General features: G+C 40.0%; 1 protein-coding gene across 8 annotated transcripts in view; it reads left to right on the top strand.

Moving 5' to 3' along the window:
* Positions 1 to 14,198, top strand: part of DLG2 (discs large MAGUK scaffold protein 2) — a 673,276-nt gene extending 659,078 nt beyond the window's left edge. For 7 of the 8 annotated variants that reach the window (XM_074147586.1, XM_074147578.1, XM_074147613.1 and 4 more), the window contains 6 exons: positions 1,279 to 1,329; positions 2,372 to 2,473; positions 3,426 to 3,598; positions 4,326 to 4,435; positions 10,163 to 10,254; positions 11,171 to 11,277. In XM_074147586.1, the coding sequence (XP_074003687.1) occupies positions 1,279 to 1,329; positions 2,372 to 2,473; positions 3,426 to 3,598; positions 4,326 to 4,435; positions 10,163 to 10,254; positions 11,171 to 11,277 (635 nt within the window). Of the gene's footprint in view, positions 1 to 1,278; positions 1,330 to 2,371; positions 2,474 to 3,425; positions 3,599 to 4,325; positions 4,436 to 10,162; positions 10,255 to 11,170 lie in introns of all 8 variants that reach the window. The other variant, XM_074147594.1, reaches the window with a different exon arrangement.
* Positions 14,199 to 14,608: the final 410 nt, after the last annotated feature.

The raw sequence follows: 14,608 nt of genomic DNA, 5'->3' as shown, positions 1-14,608 counted from the left end.
TATTAGATTAATGAGGTGGGAGTGAGCTAAACTAAACCACAAATGGTTTTATACCTGCTTGGGAGCTGGGCACTGTATCCAATACAAATCTTGTTAATATAGTTAATGGAGCCTCAAGAGCAACTCGGATAGCAGTCGGAATACTTCAGGGTAAGGTGTAGCCCTCTAAACCTCTAAATCCAGCTATATCGTCCATCAGGTGTCAGGTAGCCCTCTTCCCCTGTATGTGCACACTTTGGTTTGGCAGGAGCCCACCTGAATAATGTAACACAGGCTCATGTGCATGCAAACAGATGAAGGCAATCCTCTCTATTTTATAAAGCCCTGGTACCCCTTATGGCACTCTTTCTTCTGTAGTATCTAAATTAGTTGCAAAATCCCATCTGTGGATCTTCTCAGAGACAAGCCCTGAACTGAGTAAAAATAAAATCATAATTTTAAACTTTGTTAAGCATGTCATATTTAGAACCTGCCAGAGCCCTTATGTGGTACCAAGTATGTGACAGTGACCTAGAAAAAGAAATGTCCAGGAGTTATTCATGCAGTAGGTTAAAGAACCTTCCCCTCTGTCCTCTAACACTCTCACAGAGGAGAGGACAGTGCCGCACTGGGCTGTACACCTACACCCAAGTCGTGGTCCACGTAGTGCCACTTGTTTCTCATGGCAAATTTCTCTGCTTTTAAGCATCACCATGAGGAAACAGCACTGTCCTAACAGGAATGGAGGGAGGATAAGTGTGTAAAATATGATGGTGTGAGATTTGCGTTTAGGGAAAGGATAAGGGTCAGAAAGCAGCTCATAGCTAGATGTCAGGCTGTGAATAAACTAGACTATGTGGGTTATGCACAGAAGGACGATCAACCAAAATGCATATATTCCGAGGATAAAAATTGTTCAATTTAGGTAGCCTGTGGATTTGCCCTGCAGCAGCACATTAGGGCCCTAACAATTGGACAAGCAAAATAATTGCATCTTAAATTTCTCCATGACCCTTGTAAACAGCCTTGCTATCAGATCAATAAATGAAGCCTTATTGCCTATCATTGAAAAAGCCCAATTTCAGCAAAGAAAATTGAAACATGTGGCAGAGGAGGGAGGGGAAGGAAAAAAGTTATCTCCACACTAAAGTTTTGAGGGACTTTGGAATGGTTCAGGTGAGAGCATTACCAGAGAGAAGCGCTGAACTCGATCTGTCTCTGTGTGAAGCATTTTATCAAGCTTTAATACTTGACATGTTGCTTGTCAGCTTCAATCTTTTCTCTTTCTTCTTTCATCAGGAGGCCAAGAAGACTGCATCCTTTCTTATGAACCTGTCACCAGACAGGAAAGTAAGTTTCATCTGCTTTTCTGTCACTGTTCCTTATATTTTTCATTGCACATTTTGGGGGCCAGCAGAGCTGCAAGCCTTCCTGTGCCAGCCCCAGATTCTCTGTGGCTTCTTTTTCTTGGCCACTTAGTCTATTGCATACAAAAGAAATGATGTAAGGGTCTCCTTCGGTAGCCCCCACTTCCTAACGTCCTCAGGACTCTCCCCAGTATGCTCTCATGGCCTTTACTAATAAATATGTTAATCAGTCTATGAAACATTGATGCAGATTTTTCTATATTTACTGCAATATTGTTACATAGGAAGCCTTTATAATTTTCCTCTGTGTTATATGTGCCTATAACCAAGGTAGATGAACCTACAGGAATGCAACTGAAAATGGGAACACACCCACCTGATTTAGTGGGGGATGCACTCATATAACTGAGGAGAAAAAAATCCTACAATATCCTTTCCATGTTTCATGAGAGAGTCCATCTGCAAGCATTTGGGAGTGACCTTATTGAGCAATAGCAAATATATACACTTCCACATAGTCATTCGACTATACATGCAATCACCATCACAGAGCTCTGCAAAATGAGTGGTGCTCGTTCCTTTTTCCTTATCCATATCAATAAATAAATTTTTCAGCAGTGCCCAGTGACAGGACAAGAGGAAATGGGCACAAACTTGAACATAAGAAGTTCCATCTAAACTTGAGGAGGAACTTCTTCACTTTGAGGGTGGCAGAGCACTGGAATAGGCTGTCCAGGGAGGTGGTGGAGTCTCCTTCCCTGGAGACATTCAAAACCCACCTGGACACACTCCTGTGCAACCTGCTCTGAGTGGACCTGCTTGGGCAGGGGGGTTGGACTAGATAATATCCAGAGGTCCCTTCCAACTACATATCATTCTGTGATTCTGTGATTCACCAATGAAATGTACACCTACATTTTCACTTCATACATAAAGGCAACAACCCTGGTTAGTGCATCTTTGGGAAGATTTACTGTTATTGCCAATAAGATCATCAAAACATGCCTTTCTTTTTTGTTGTTCAGTTAATTACACCAGGCCGGTCATTATTCTGGGTCCTATGAAAGATCGGATCAATGATGATTTGATATCTGAATTCCCTGATAAGTTTGGGTCGTGTGTTCCACGTAAGTATGATTTCACTCTTTGTTCTGCATCTGAGTGAGCTGTATCTCTTGGTGCCACGCGTTAAGTGAATTGCTATGAATGTAGCATCCGTGAACTATGTGTAGTTGAGTTTCTCAAAAGCCATTTTTCCATTGGACAAAATAGGGGAAAGGAACAAACTGAAAAAGATTATGAAGGTCTGGAAAGAATTTCTTAAAAGAATTATCTCAAAAGCTGTACCAATTTTTTAAAGAAAGAGCCTTCTAGCCACTAACTCAATTTACTCATCAATTAATCTGTGGTTTCTTAAATAAGATAAAAGTTTGGAATACTGGTAAAGTGTAAAATGTTTCAACTCAGTTGAGTAAGAAATACAGAGTAATTGGTGATTTGTGCGAGAACTAGACTATCTAATCTGAAAGCAATATTGGACCCTGAATTAAGCAGAGAGTTTATATCTTGGATCATTAGAGCTTGCTGAGTGTTTATTTCAGACCCTAATTGCAGTCTTACCTCATTTTAAACTGTTGTGTCTGCAAATAAACCAGCCTAAGACTGCTAGAGATGAGATCAGAATCAGCCTTATAATTAAGGCTAAATTAAATTAATGAGATCGCAATTCATTTTGTCATTGTAATAGGATTAGGTTTACAATATGGAATGCATTTTGTATTTGAGGTTTGAGTGTGATCCTGCTGACAAGAAGTAGAATTCTGGTAAATCTTAATTTTATGTTAGCCTGTAAGTATTAATTGGAGGCAAACATCAGAAGGTATTGCTTTAAAAAAGACAGCTTTATTGTCACAACTCCATTGAAGACATTATGTAGTAGCCAAAGATCTGCTCCCAGATGTAAAGCACCTCTACTTACAGCAGACTCAGCACTGTCCGCTGAGCAGACCTTAATTGCAGCATTTTTTGCATGAGATGTTTTTACAGACTTCTTGATCTTCTGCCTTTTGTTTCATGCAGATACCACACGGCCAAAGCGTGATTACGAAGTGGATGGGAGAGATTATCATTTTGTCATTTCAAGAGAACAAATGGAAAAAGATATCCAAGAGCACAAATTTATAGAAGCTGGGCAGTACAACGATAATTTATATGGAACTAGTGTCCAGTCTGTGAGATTTGTGGCAGAAAGGGTAAGTTGACTCTAGTTTTATTGACCAGGCAATATGACCTGGTTTGTTTCCACACTGTATCTCAGACGTGATTCTTCAGCCAAAAACATAAAATATCTGCAAAATGGCATCCTAATATTTATGGGGTTTATAATGACTCCACAAGTGGAGTCTCTGGCTTTGAATGACAACATCCTTGACATTTTCTGTACCTGAATGTAGTGCCATTGATTCAGGGATCTAACACAGTGCCTCAAGTATGCCCCAAAACAGCCTTCCCTCTTCCCTCTCTAAGACAGGTAAATAAACTTATCTCACTTTCACAGAAGCAAAAGAATGAAGCTCAGAAAGATTAAGTGACTTGCCTCAGGTGACACAGGGAGTCTTTGACACAAACAAGAACTGAATTAACCAGTAAGAACGTAGACATCCTATTGCTTTTATTAACTGATCTTCTCATCTCTGAAGAAAATCCTCTTCCTCCCGCAAAGTTCATCCCAATATAAAAACATATAAATACATATATATATTTATAAACATAAATATAAAAAACAATATCTCCAGTGTATATTTTATATCAGCACCAAAGCAAAATGAGCACAGGGGGTGGAGCACATGCCCTGGGGTACCCCTTCCCTGATGTAATAGCCCCATCCCAGGGCACCGTGTCACAGAATTGCTTCCTGTCTTTTGGCTGATCTTCAGCAGACTCTGCAAAAATAAACACATCCTCATCTGTTTCCAACAGGGCAAGCACTGTATACTCGATGTGTCAGGAAATGCTATCAAACGACTACAAGTTGCACAACTCTATCCCATCGCTATCTTCATTAAGCCTAAATCATGGGAGCCTCTGATGTGAGTATAAACTCCTTAAAGCATTTTATTTTCAGGGTACAGTCTCCAACGGCACAACACAGGTCTTGAGTCTACATTTTGCCTGTCCTCTAAAATCAGTAATGAGAGGAAGTGGGAGCAGTGGAGACTTGATCTCCCTGCCTGGCATCCACTGTACCCCAGCATCTCAAGGAACAAGACAAAGCTGCCTCTGAGCCTTTCACAATGGGACATGTGCTGGACCATGAAGGACCCCCTGCCAGTGCTTGGTACACTTGTTCCAAACTCAGCAGCAAGTTCACCAAGGACTCATGAAGTCTGGCTTGTCCCATCCAGCCTTGGGTGCTCTTGGGGTGTAGAGTCTGGTCACAGCAGTGAAGCAGAGGGTAAACCTGTGTCAGATTTACAGTGTGTGCCTCTTCAGCAGCTCTTCATTTACTTGAAGGTCTGTAAGAGGATGGGCAAGGACCCATGGGACCAGAGAGGGGCAAACACAACACTTAAAGAAGGAAAGAGAAGGCACCAGTGTCATGGAACCTAATGTCAATACTTAGAAAAACACTGAGATCCAAGGACAAGTTAAGCAACTCGAGTGTAATAACTGAGAGGATAAAAAGGTTCTAAGAGGCAGCCAACGTATGTGCATCAAGAACCAATCGAATCAAACTTATTTCCTTCTTTCATGAGGCAGATATAATTGTATTCCATCTTAATTTTTATTCTGGCTCCATGGGACATTCTCAGTAGCAGCTTAGGGAAATACAGAATGACTAGAAAGTACGTGCACAGCCATACTCAGTCATTGAAAATGACACTGTTCAGCCAGGAGGGTAACAGAAATCCTGCAAGTATGTTTCCTGAGTTGTGTCCCTGTTTGGGACTGCTTGTTATTTTCATGAATTACTTGGATGATGAATTGGGCAATACTTTTGTAAAGTTTGTGAATAACTCAAGGCTGAGTGAGGTGGCAAGCACTTTGGAGGATAAGATTAAAACTCAGTGTAAAATCAGTAAAATGAAATTCAAGCTCAGACAAAGGAGAGAAAATTAAATGCACGAGTACAAGCAGGGAATAATTAAGCTACAGCATTGCAGAAAAGCATCTGGCGGTTGGGATGGATCACACAGGAATATGAATGGATGGATAATGCAGTTGCAAAAAAGGAAACTGCCACTGTGGGCTGTATTAACATCAGTGTTGTGTAAGGACACAATAGACAGTTATTTTGTTTTACTGGGTATGGATGAGGCCTCAGCTGGAGTGTTGGCCTGGTTCTGGGTTCCACCCTGAAAGTGAAGGAGGAATGGGGGTTGCCTAGTGTCAAGGAGAGAAGGCTGAGGAGGAAATATAGAAGTGATCTTCATACTGGTTAACGCTTAGGATAAAAATACATTGTGATAAATTGTTTTTCACGTACACTTATGGTAATTCGAGAGTTACCAGTTTAATTTGCTTTGATGGGGATGAAATTTTGAGCTGTGTGCCTTCCCCTCACCAAAGGCTCTGCAAATGCCAGGTGATGATGTAGGTACCTGTTATACAGCTAAAATGTAGGCATCCCCCCTCCTGTGACAGATGCGTATCTGCTTAGGCTGATGGTGTACCCACAACCATCAGGTGATAGAGCTGGAGGATGCTAACATGCCCCACCCCATGAATGTGCCTCCTCCCTGGCCCTGCTTTTTGGTGATAAGGTTGTTCCATGTCCAGCCATATTACAGGGAATGATGCACAGTCTGTGGTATGTGCACAACCCCATCCTGACCAAAGCCATCTTGGGTTGGATGACTTCTTGACGTTTCTTCCAGCCCTACAATTGAATTATATTCTGATTATGTTGCTGTATAGAAGGGGAAGGGTAGTCTGATAGCCTGCCTTCTGCATTGATTGTTTTAAAATAGATCTTAACCTACAGTTTTCCCATGCATAAAAATTTCCGTTACTTGTTTAATGCTGACATTGCATCTGGAGTGATTTAAAAAAAAAAAAAAAGTAAATATAAGTGGCACTTACTCTGAAAAATACATTAGGCAGAACTAGAAATGTGGCAATAACATAAAGGCTTCATTGACTTGATGTAAGAGCAGCAAATCCTTGAACAGATTGACTGAAAACTGTTATGAAGATGCAAAATATTTTGACAATCATCCTGTTATTAAACCAAAGCAATGCTAATATTTCATGTAGGACAAAACAAGTTCTGCAGACTTAGAAGATTTTTCCTTACTGATATAAATCAAAAGTAAGCTATTCTTCACTTTCCACATCTAAACCTGCCTTAGTGTTGACAGTATGGTAGGGACAAACAAAGTGAAATCCATTATATGACTTTGAATTCCTTGTTCTGCAAATACCTCATGGAAGACAACTTTAATTAGTAATCCAAATTTTTGTGGGACAGTGAAAGTCCTTATCTATCAGTACTAGTTTGGGACTTTTTGCACTCTCTTATATAAACAAATTATGTAAACACAATACAACACCTGGGAAAAAAAAAAAAAAAAAGAGAAAAATGGAATGAATTCAGGCATTCTAAATTGGTTTATCCCCTGCAGCCTGCTCTCTACAAATAATCTTTTAATCTAGTTAATCTACCTAATGTGCATTTATCTTATCAAACAGTACCCAAAATTAGTTTCTAACAGTAATGACAACTCTTAATATAAACAGTATTGTTCCTTTTAAAGAATTGTGTGAGAATAATGATGTAATTCTGAGCCCTCTGCTTGTGATAATCATTTATTTTGTTTAGTAATGCCGCTAAATCACGCAGGGTCTGGCTAAACAAATACCTACTCTGATGTAACTGGTAGTGAGTTGAAAGGTGTGCACAGATGAACAGATATAAAACATTTCCAATAGATACTACTCTTTTAGTAAGGAGAAGCTTAACATGGTAAACCAGTGCTCTGCGGGAACACAAAGAGGACATTTTTATGACAGCATAACTGTGTTCACTGATTCTTTTTTATGTTACTACTACAACACAGAAATTAGAGGTTTATCTGCCATAACTGTTACTCCTGTTCATACAAATGAGTTGAAAGTTAGTGTAATAGCAAAGTAAAATCACAAAAGACAAAAAAATGCTAATCAGAAGATGCAAAGAAACAAAGTCAAAAGATTTAACTTGCAGCAAAATTAGCACTTGAAGTCTGATTCTCATTTACACATACACTCGTTTGCACCCATCTGACAGTGAAGATAAGAAGAGTGAGGCAGCATAAATTTAGCTTGTACCTGCACTTCAAACTTGGCTACTGCTGGTTCTCTGGAAATATGCTACTAACACTAATGACCACAGCAATAGAAGATCATAAGGTACTACTGGGTATAAAAGCAACCACAACACATGGCCTGAGCTGGATGTCTCCTGCTTTCTTCAATTAAATTCAGTCCTGGCAATCAAATTGCTGTAAACAAACTGCTCCATCATTCCTTCCTTCCTTCCTTCCTTCCTTCCCCACCTCTACACAATTCCATCTCACAGGTTTAGTCCCAGAGGCATCCCTGCTGGTACCTCTCAATCGGCCTCTCTCTCTAGAAGAAGGAGGACCATGGGGGGATGATGGGGATGAGAGCTGAAAGTAATGAAGAGCCTGCCTGGGTGAGCTCTTCACTGGGAGAGAAGGAAAATGCTGAAAATGTGCCTGGAGAGAAAGCCCTTTGCAAGCATTTTGAATTCACCCGCTGTGTAGGTCCTTAGCTAGGAAATAAAAAATTACAAGGGACTATGGGTTGGAAGCACTTTTAATTCAACACAAAAAATGGACATGGTGGTCCTCCCCCTTCTCCACCCTCTCTCCTGAAGGCACAGGATGGGCAGAGGAACTAGCACAGTTTTATGCCCCAGGCAAATCTACAACCTGAAAATGTAATGCAAGTTTCTACTCATTTCAAAGCATATTTTTAATGCTTGTTTATATTTTTATTTGTATTTTCTCCTCTGACATTCAAAGCTCTTGAGGAATACTTCTCAGAAATTTACCAGAAATAGATCTGGAAGGAGGAAGATGTTGTTAGCACTAGAATATTGGTTGAGTGTCCTTAAGACAAAAATGTTAGGTTTCCATAAGAATTTACAATGATATGTCCCTCTTCAAGACAGAGTTTTGGTTCAGACACCTAAAGATATCTTCAAGCAGGCATAGTTGATGAGTTCAGCCCACCTGAACTCAATTAGACAGCAATCTTTCCAATAAATAGAATTAGTAGTATCACAAATTTAGCAGCATGACACAGATTGGCATATATTAAACCTGTTTATATAATCCACAAATAACTGTCAATCATAATTTTTTAAAGAAATCTTTCTTGTCCTTCATTTTATAAACCTGCTTTCTACATTGCACTGGTATTTCCAGAGAGATTTTTCTAAGCAGTGTTCCCAGCTATATGGTTAGTTATATGATAGGCAGCTTTAAGTCTTTTCTTGAAATACCTTTTTGCATCCCGGACACCTTACAGGATGTTTTTCAGAAGCCAGGTAGGAGTTAGCTGTAGCAAGTCCATTCTGTTATGCACTTCATAGATCATTCTTTTCATGCACCATCATGCACTTAATTCCCTACATGCATCCCCCATGGCATTAAATCAGATTTATGTAGAACACAAAATGCTCCCATCTCTTGCTTTCCTAGTTGCCTCAGAAAATTTCCATCATGTTTTAAGAAAAATGAATCCATGCTGTGAAAAAATGCTGGAACAAGCAAACTCTATTTATTATTGCTAATTGATATGGATATCTGCAGGCATATATGTGTAAGGCAGTGAATGAGTATGAGCTTGACTCTTTGCAAGCATACAGTGGTATTAAAAGCTGAGTGTGCATGGGCAAGACAACTCATTTCTTAAAGTTGGTAAATAATGCCTCTGTTGAAACTTAAATGCTCCATCAAATAACAAAACATTGGCAATAAGAGAATGTTACTGACACTGTCTATGTTTTTACATTTATTGGTATCCTGCATGTCTTAGAATCTACAAGACCCACTTGACTGGGAATGTCTCTAGTTAATCAGAAAGTACTGGAACAGAGAACATAAATAAATAACTCCTCTTAACTCTTCCTGCTGGAAAGACTCAGATTGATTTCTCATGTTATCTGCAACTCATGCCCCAACCTGATCCAAGAAGTCTCCCTGGAAGACATGCTGGGTGCTGGGTCCTTCTGGGGCTTCACTACAGGGTTTACAATGACTCTGGGATTCCTTCTACAGGGTCAGGAGTCTTAGTGTGCTGAATCCTTCCTTTAATCGTGATCTCACTTCCATAGCCCCAGCCTCAGTCAAAACCCAGCTTACGTTTCAGCAGTTTGGACAATGTTATTCACCTGAGACAGCCAGCTGTGGGCCTGGGAGATGGAGGGATCTTCAGCTCTGGAGGCAAGAGTGCTCTGAGTGCTCAGACCTTGAGACCTTCTGGCTCCCAGAGTTACCCATGGGTTCCTGATGCCACAAGTCCATCTCAGTTGGCAGTTACCAGATTTGGGCCTCATATTTTGTTTTGGAATGGAGAGCAGTGAACCCAATCAGGGGAGAAATGGGAAATAGTCTGGAAATGTAGGTTTATACTACATAAGAATGAAGTTAAATTTAAATTACTGAGTGTCCATTAACTGATGGAAGATTTTCACTGCTTGATTCTAGTACCAGTCTCAATCCATCTGTGATTCATTTGACTGTATCTTTCAGAAAGCTGTTCTAGTAAAAAAATAATTTTTTTTATTACTTCCTCTGTATTTCTAGGGAAATGAATAAACGTCTTACAGAGGAGCAAGCGAAGAAAACCTATGATCGAGCAATTAAATTAGAACAAGAATTTGGAGAATATTTTACAGGTATGTTTTTATTAAAAACTTTTTTTTTCCAAGATAAAGTATTTTATTGCAAAACTGGATCAGCTCTGTCTCTGGCCTAGAGTACATATCAGTATAGTGTGCCCACAGTAAGGACTCCTGCCTGGGTATTATTGCTTCCCTGAAATTCAAGAGCAGTTGAGGCATTCAGCTCCTCAAACATTTGATGCCCTGAAGGAATATCTATGCATGAATTTTATTCCCTCCCTGACCCAAAACTGCTTTTAATGAAGTCAGTAAAAATATCGCACCGTTGCATTTGTACAGACCAAAGAATTCCTCACTAGCTCAAGGCAAGAGCTCAAGCTATGGATCACGGGAGGGAAAGAGAAGGGCATCTTCTTCCTGACCTGGAAAAGAGCAAGATTTAAGACCTGCTCTGGGTCCCAGCATTTCTTTTGGGCAGGTTTAGGCAGCTCCCTACTCAGGGGGCTGGTATTTTGTTGGTTGGACTCGATGATCTCAAAGGTCCCTTCCAACCAAGAAGATTCTGTGATTCTGTGATTTGTGGATACCACTCAGAAACCCACAGTTGTCCCTCTACATGCTGACAGTGTGCATAATCTGAACTGCAGTTCCAGATTTCTGCTGGGGGGACAAGGAATTTAAAAGTATAGGCACTGTGCTTTATGTTGCCCTAGGACAGAACTGATAGTTTTCTAAATTAACCTGGCTCAGTCTTCTCACTGCAAGCAGTGGGATGGATGTTGGTCATGGGAAGGTGTCCATTGGTTTGAACCTAGTTGCCATCTGCAGGGGTATGACTTGTCCATAATCACAGAGTACTAGTATTCCATCTCATTTCATCGGTATCTATGAGTACACTGAAAATCTGCTGACACTGGATGCTGTAGAATATATCAATTAAAAGAAGTATTGATATGTTTTCTTGCTGCAGCTATTGTCCAAGGAGATAGCTTAGAAGATATATATAATCAATGCAAACTTGTAATTGAAGAACAATCTGGGCCTTTCATCTGGATTCCTTCAAAGGAAAAATTATAAATTAGCCACTGCACCTCTGATTACGACGGGAGAATATTTAGAAGAAAATTATAATATACTATTTGGAGGCTTTCCTGTTTTTGTTGCATTTATGTTCTTTGCAGTCAATGTGAATTTTGATGAATGTACAACACAAAGTGTTTGAAGCCATGAAGGACACTGATGGGTCAAAGGGTAGGAACAAAAAGACTTCTACCATATAAAGCAAATCTGTTGTGTGCTCAAAGCACCAGTTGTAGGTATAAACTTTTGACATGGAGACCCTCTGTCAAGGGGAGCTAGCCACCTCCTGTGCCCATGTGGACATTTTGATAGATTTCAATGGCTGAGCTCAGTGTGTTGATTGCTTTAAAGAGAAGTTCCCAGCTCTTGAACCTCATATAGGGCTTGATCCTGCAAGGCGCTCAGCACTTGACCCCAATTCCTACACATGAGTAGCCCGTTGACTTGGAGTCATGTGTGGTCTTTCCCTATGCCGTTCAGTCCCATCAGTTCCAGTAGGACTATTCATATGCTCAAAGCTAAGCACAGGCTTAAGCGTTTTGCTAGATCAGGGCCACATGCGCCTTGCAAAATCAAGCTCAGAGTACTTGGTCCACTTCCTACTGAAGTCACTGGTAGGACGCTCTTTGACTTGACTGGGAGGTGGGTCCTATTCTAAGCTTGTCATTGCACATTTGTAGTTGGTACACCTCGACTTTGGTAACTATGCACATCTTTTGATTTCTGAAACCAAGCCAAGCATTTCTTTTTTCCCCTTTGGAAACACTATTGCATCAGGAACAAACAAAAATATAGTTTATTTTAATGGAGTTTGGGGGCGGGAGAGGATGGAAGCATTTCACATCACACACACACATGCACACACATTCCCATGTGGACACACACATATGTATGAGGATTCACAGCACCTATGTTGACAAGGAGGGATACAACTGGGAAAAGCTTTAAAATTTTTGATTGTCTATTTTATCATTTATATTGATAGAAGGCACTTAAAGATGGAATAATTTATAAAAATAAAAGTATATTGATGTATAGAAACTAATTTCTATAGGTAAAAATGTTTTTGTGAGATATTTTGTAAAGATTAATTAATTGAAAGATTAAATATTTACACCCTTGTGCGACTGTAAAATGTAAAGAGGACCATCAAGTTGCATTATCCCTTTTCCATAACAGATTCTCTATTGTTAATGACAAGCAAGACAATTCCTTAAATTGTAGTTGTCATCTTGTTTTTCTCTCAATTTAATCCTCTCCCTTGCCTCTATTTAACCATGATGAACTCCTGTGGAAAGATCTCTTGAACTGACTGCCCTGTAGGACCTTTTCTGAACACAAAAGGATAATGCATCTTTAAATTGAAATGGACGATTTCTCAGAACCAAAATGTCAGTGCTTGAATGCAGTTAATAATTTCTCTCTTGGAGGGAGTCACACTTCACCCCCAAATGTTTTATGATTCTTCCTGTTTCTTTAAAAGAAATACCAAACGCATTCGATCTTTCCTCTCTTTGCAGGCAGGCAGGTCACCAACTAACTTCTATCTTCATTCATTTCACAGTCAACAAGGGTCTTAAAAGCAAAAGCTGAGGCAATGGACATTTGTGAGGGATTTGGGGAAAGTCTGTGGAATTGCAGTTTGGGGTGCACGGAATGAGAGAGGGAGGTATTTTTTTCTCGTTTCACATTGCCCTTCCTTTGTATACTGATGCCATTCTTCACTCTTGACACGCAAGGGGACAACTGCAAGAGGTATTATGATAGTGAACTGAATTGCCTTTGCTGCTGCTGGACCAAGTTTTCTATAAAACCCACACTCTCCTGCCTGCTGTGCCGCAGGAGTCCAGTACTTACTAGCTGGTGGCTACAGTAACCCTAATGCTTAAGGACATTTTAAGGGCAAATGCTAAATAGACTCCTCAGTTACTTGTCTATTTGAAGCTTACATTTCTACACCCTGTCAAGCTGACAGGAATATCCAGCCAACCTCCGCAGAGAGTGCAACTAGCTGGATGTTTGCAATATAGCCACCAGCAGTGACAGGGTTAAAAATAGGGGCATTTTAATGGCCCTGAGGTGGCCTCTCACTTACTGCCCTACTATGGTAACTTTGAGAAGTTCACACTTCTTTAACTACTATTTTTCTTGCCTGGCCAGCGCAGATTTATAAACAAGCGTTTCAGTTAAGTCCCCAAAAGAGCTTTGTAACCAGAAGGGCTAGAAACTTTTTTTTTTACAAAATTTAAATGAATGAAAGTTTAGATTTTGGATAATTCTGCAGAAATCCACAGAGTGACCCCAGATCTTTGGAAGCCATGGATTTTTCCATGCTGGCAAAGTACTATTGCCCCAGGTTGGGAAATAGCCCATCAGACCTGAAAAAAAAACAAGTATTCTAAAGCAGGAACTTCATTCTAATTTTCAGCTCTGTTTTTAAGCAATCAATCACATCTGCTTCTTTGTTTCTTAGTTCAGCATGCAGCCTTTTACGGTACTATCCTACTAGTAACTGTTTTGCTTTGTCATGTGCTGTGCTTTACGGTGAACAGTAACACTATGGCTGAGTACAATCAATTTTTCCATCAGTCCTTGGTTACTGTAGTAACATTATTTATTTTTCCCTGTCTGTTGTTTGTGCTTCCAGTTTAGAGTTGCCATTGCACTTCTTTTTTCTTTTTTTTTTTTTTTTAAATAAAACATATATTTAAAAACAATACACCAAGAGAAGCAGTGAGAGGTCTTATTTCCCTTCGGACTTGTACACCCATTTGTTTTGTGCGTTGATGTTTTGCGTTTCATGTTTCAGCATCCTCAGAGCTGCAATTCATTTTTGCATTGCAGCTGTTCAGATCATACTGGGTGGTAGTGGGAGGAGGAAGAGAAACATAAGATTCATGCAAAATTACATCTGGTGCAAAAGAAGAAAAAAAAAAAAAAAGAAAAAAAAAAGTCCAAACTCACAACCCATAGCAATTGGCACCTGAGACCATATTGGTGCTAACACAGCTCAGCATAATCAGATTCCTTTTCTGTCCTTGGAAAAGACTTGCGAGCGTCTAAACATGAGACAAATGCAAATGCTGGACCCTTTAGGAAAAGTGCCAGATCACACCCCTGGTGCTATTTCTCATGTTCTGGCACAGTGTGTAGCACCGTAGGGTCTAAGCAGAACCAAAATTATCACAGCTTTTTGTCCACCCATGAATGATCACAATGACATCTTGCTAGCTTTGTGCAGATGTGCAATATTACAACCTATTTCTTTCTCCTTGCCACAAAGCATCTTCCATGCACTGACTCATTGAGAGCTTGCTAACAGGGCTCA

Source organism: Numenius arquata, chromosome 1, assembly GCF_964106895.1.
Source record: "Numenius arquata chromosome 1, bNumArq3.hap1.1, whole genome shotgun sequence".
In the NCBI taxonomy this organism is placed as follows: Eukaryota; Metazoa; Chordata; class Aves; order Charadriiformes; family Scolopacidae; genus Numenius; species Numenius arquata.
This window is presented reverse-complemented; position numbering and strand designations above follow the sequence as displayed.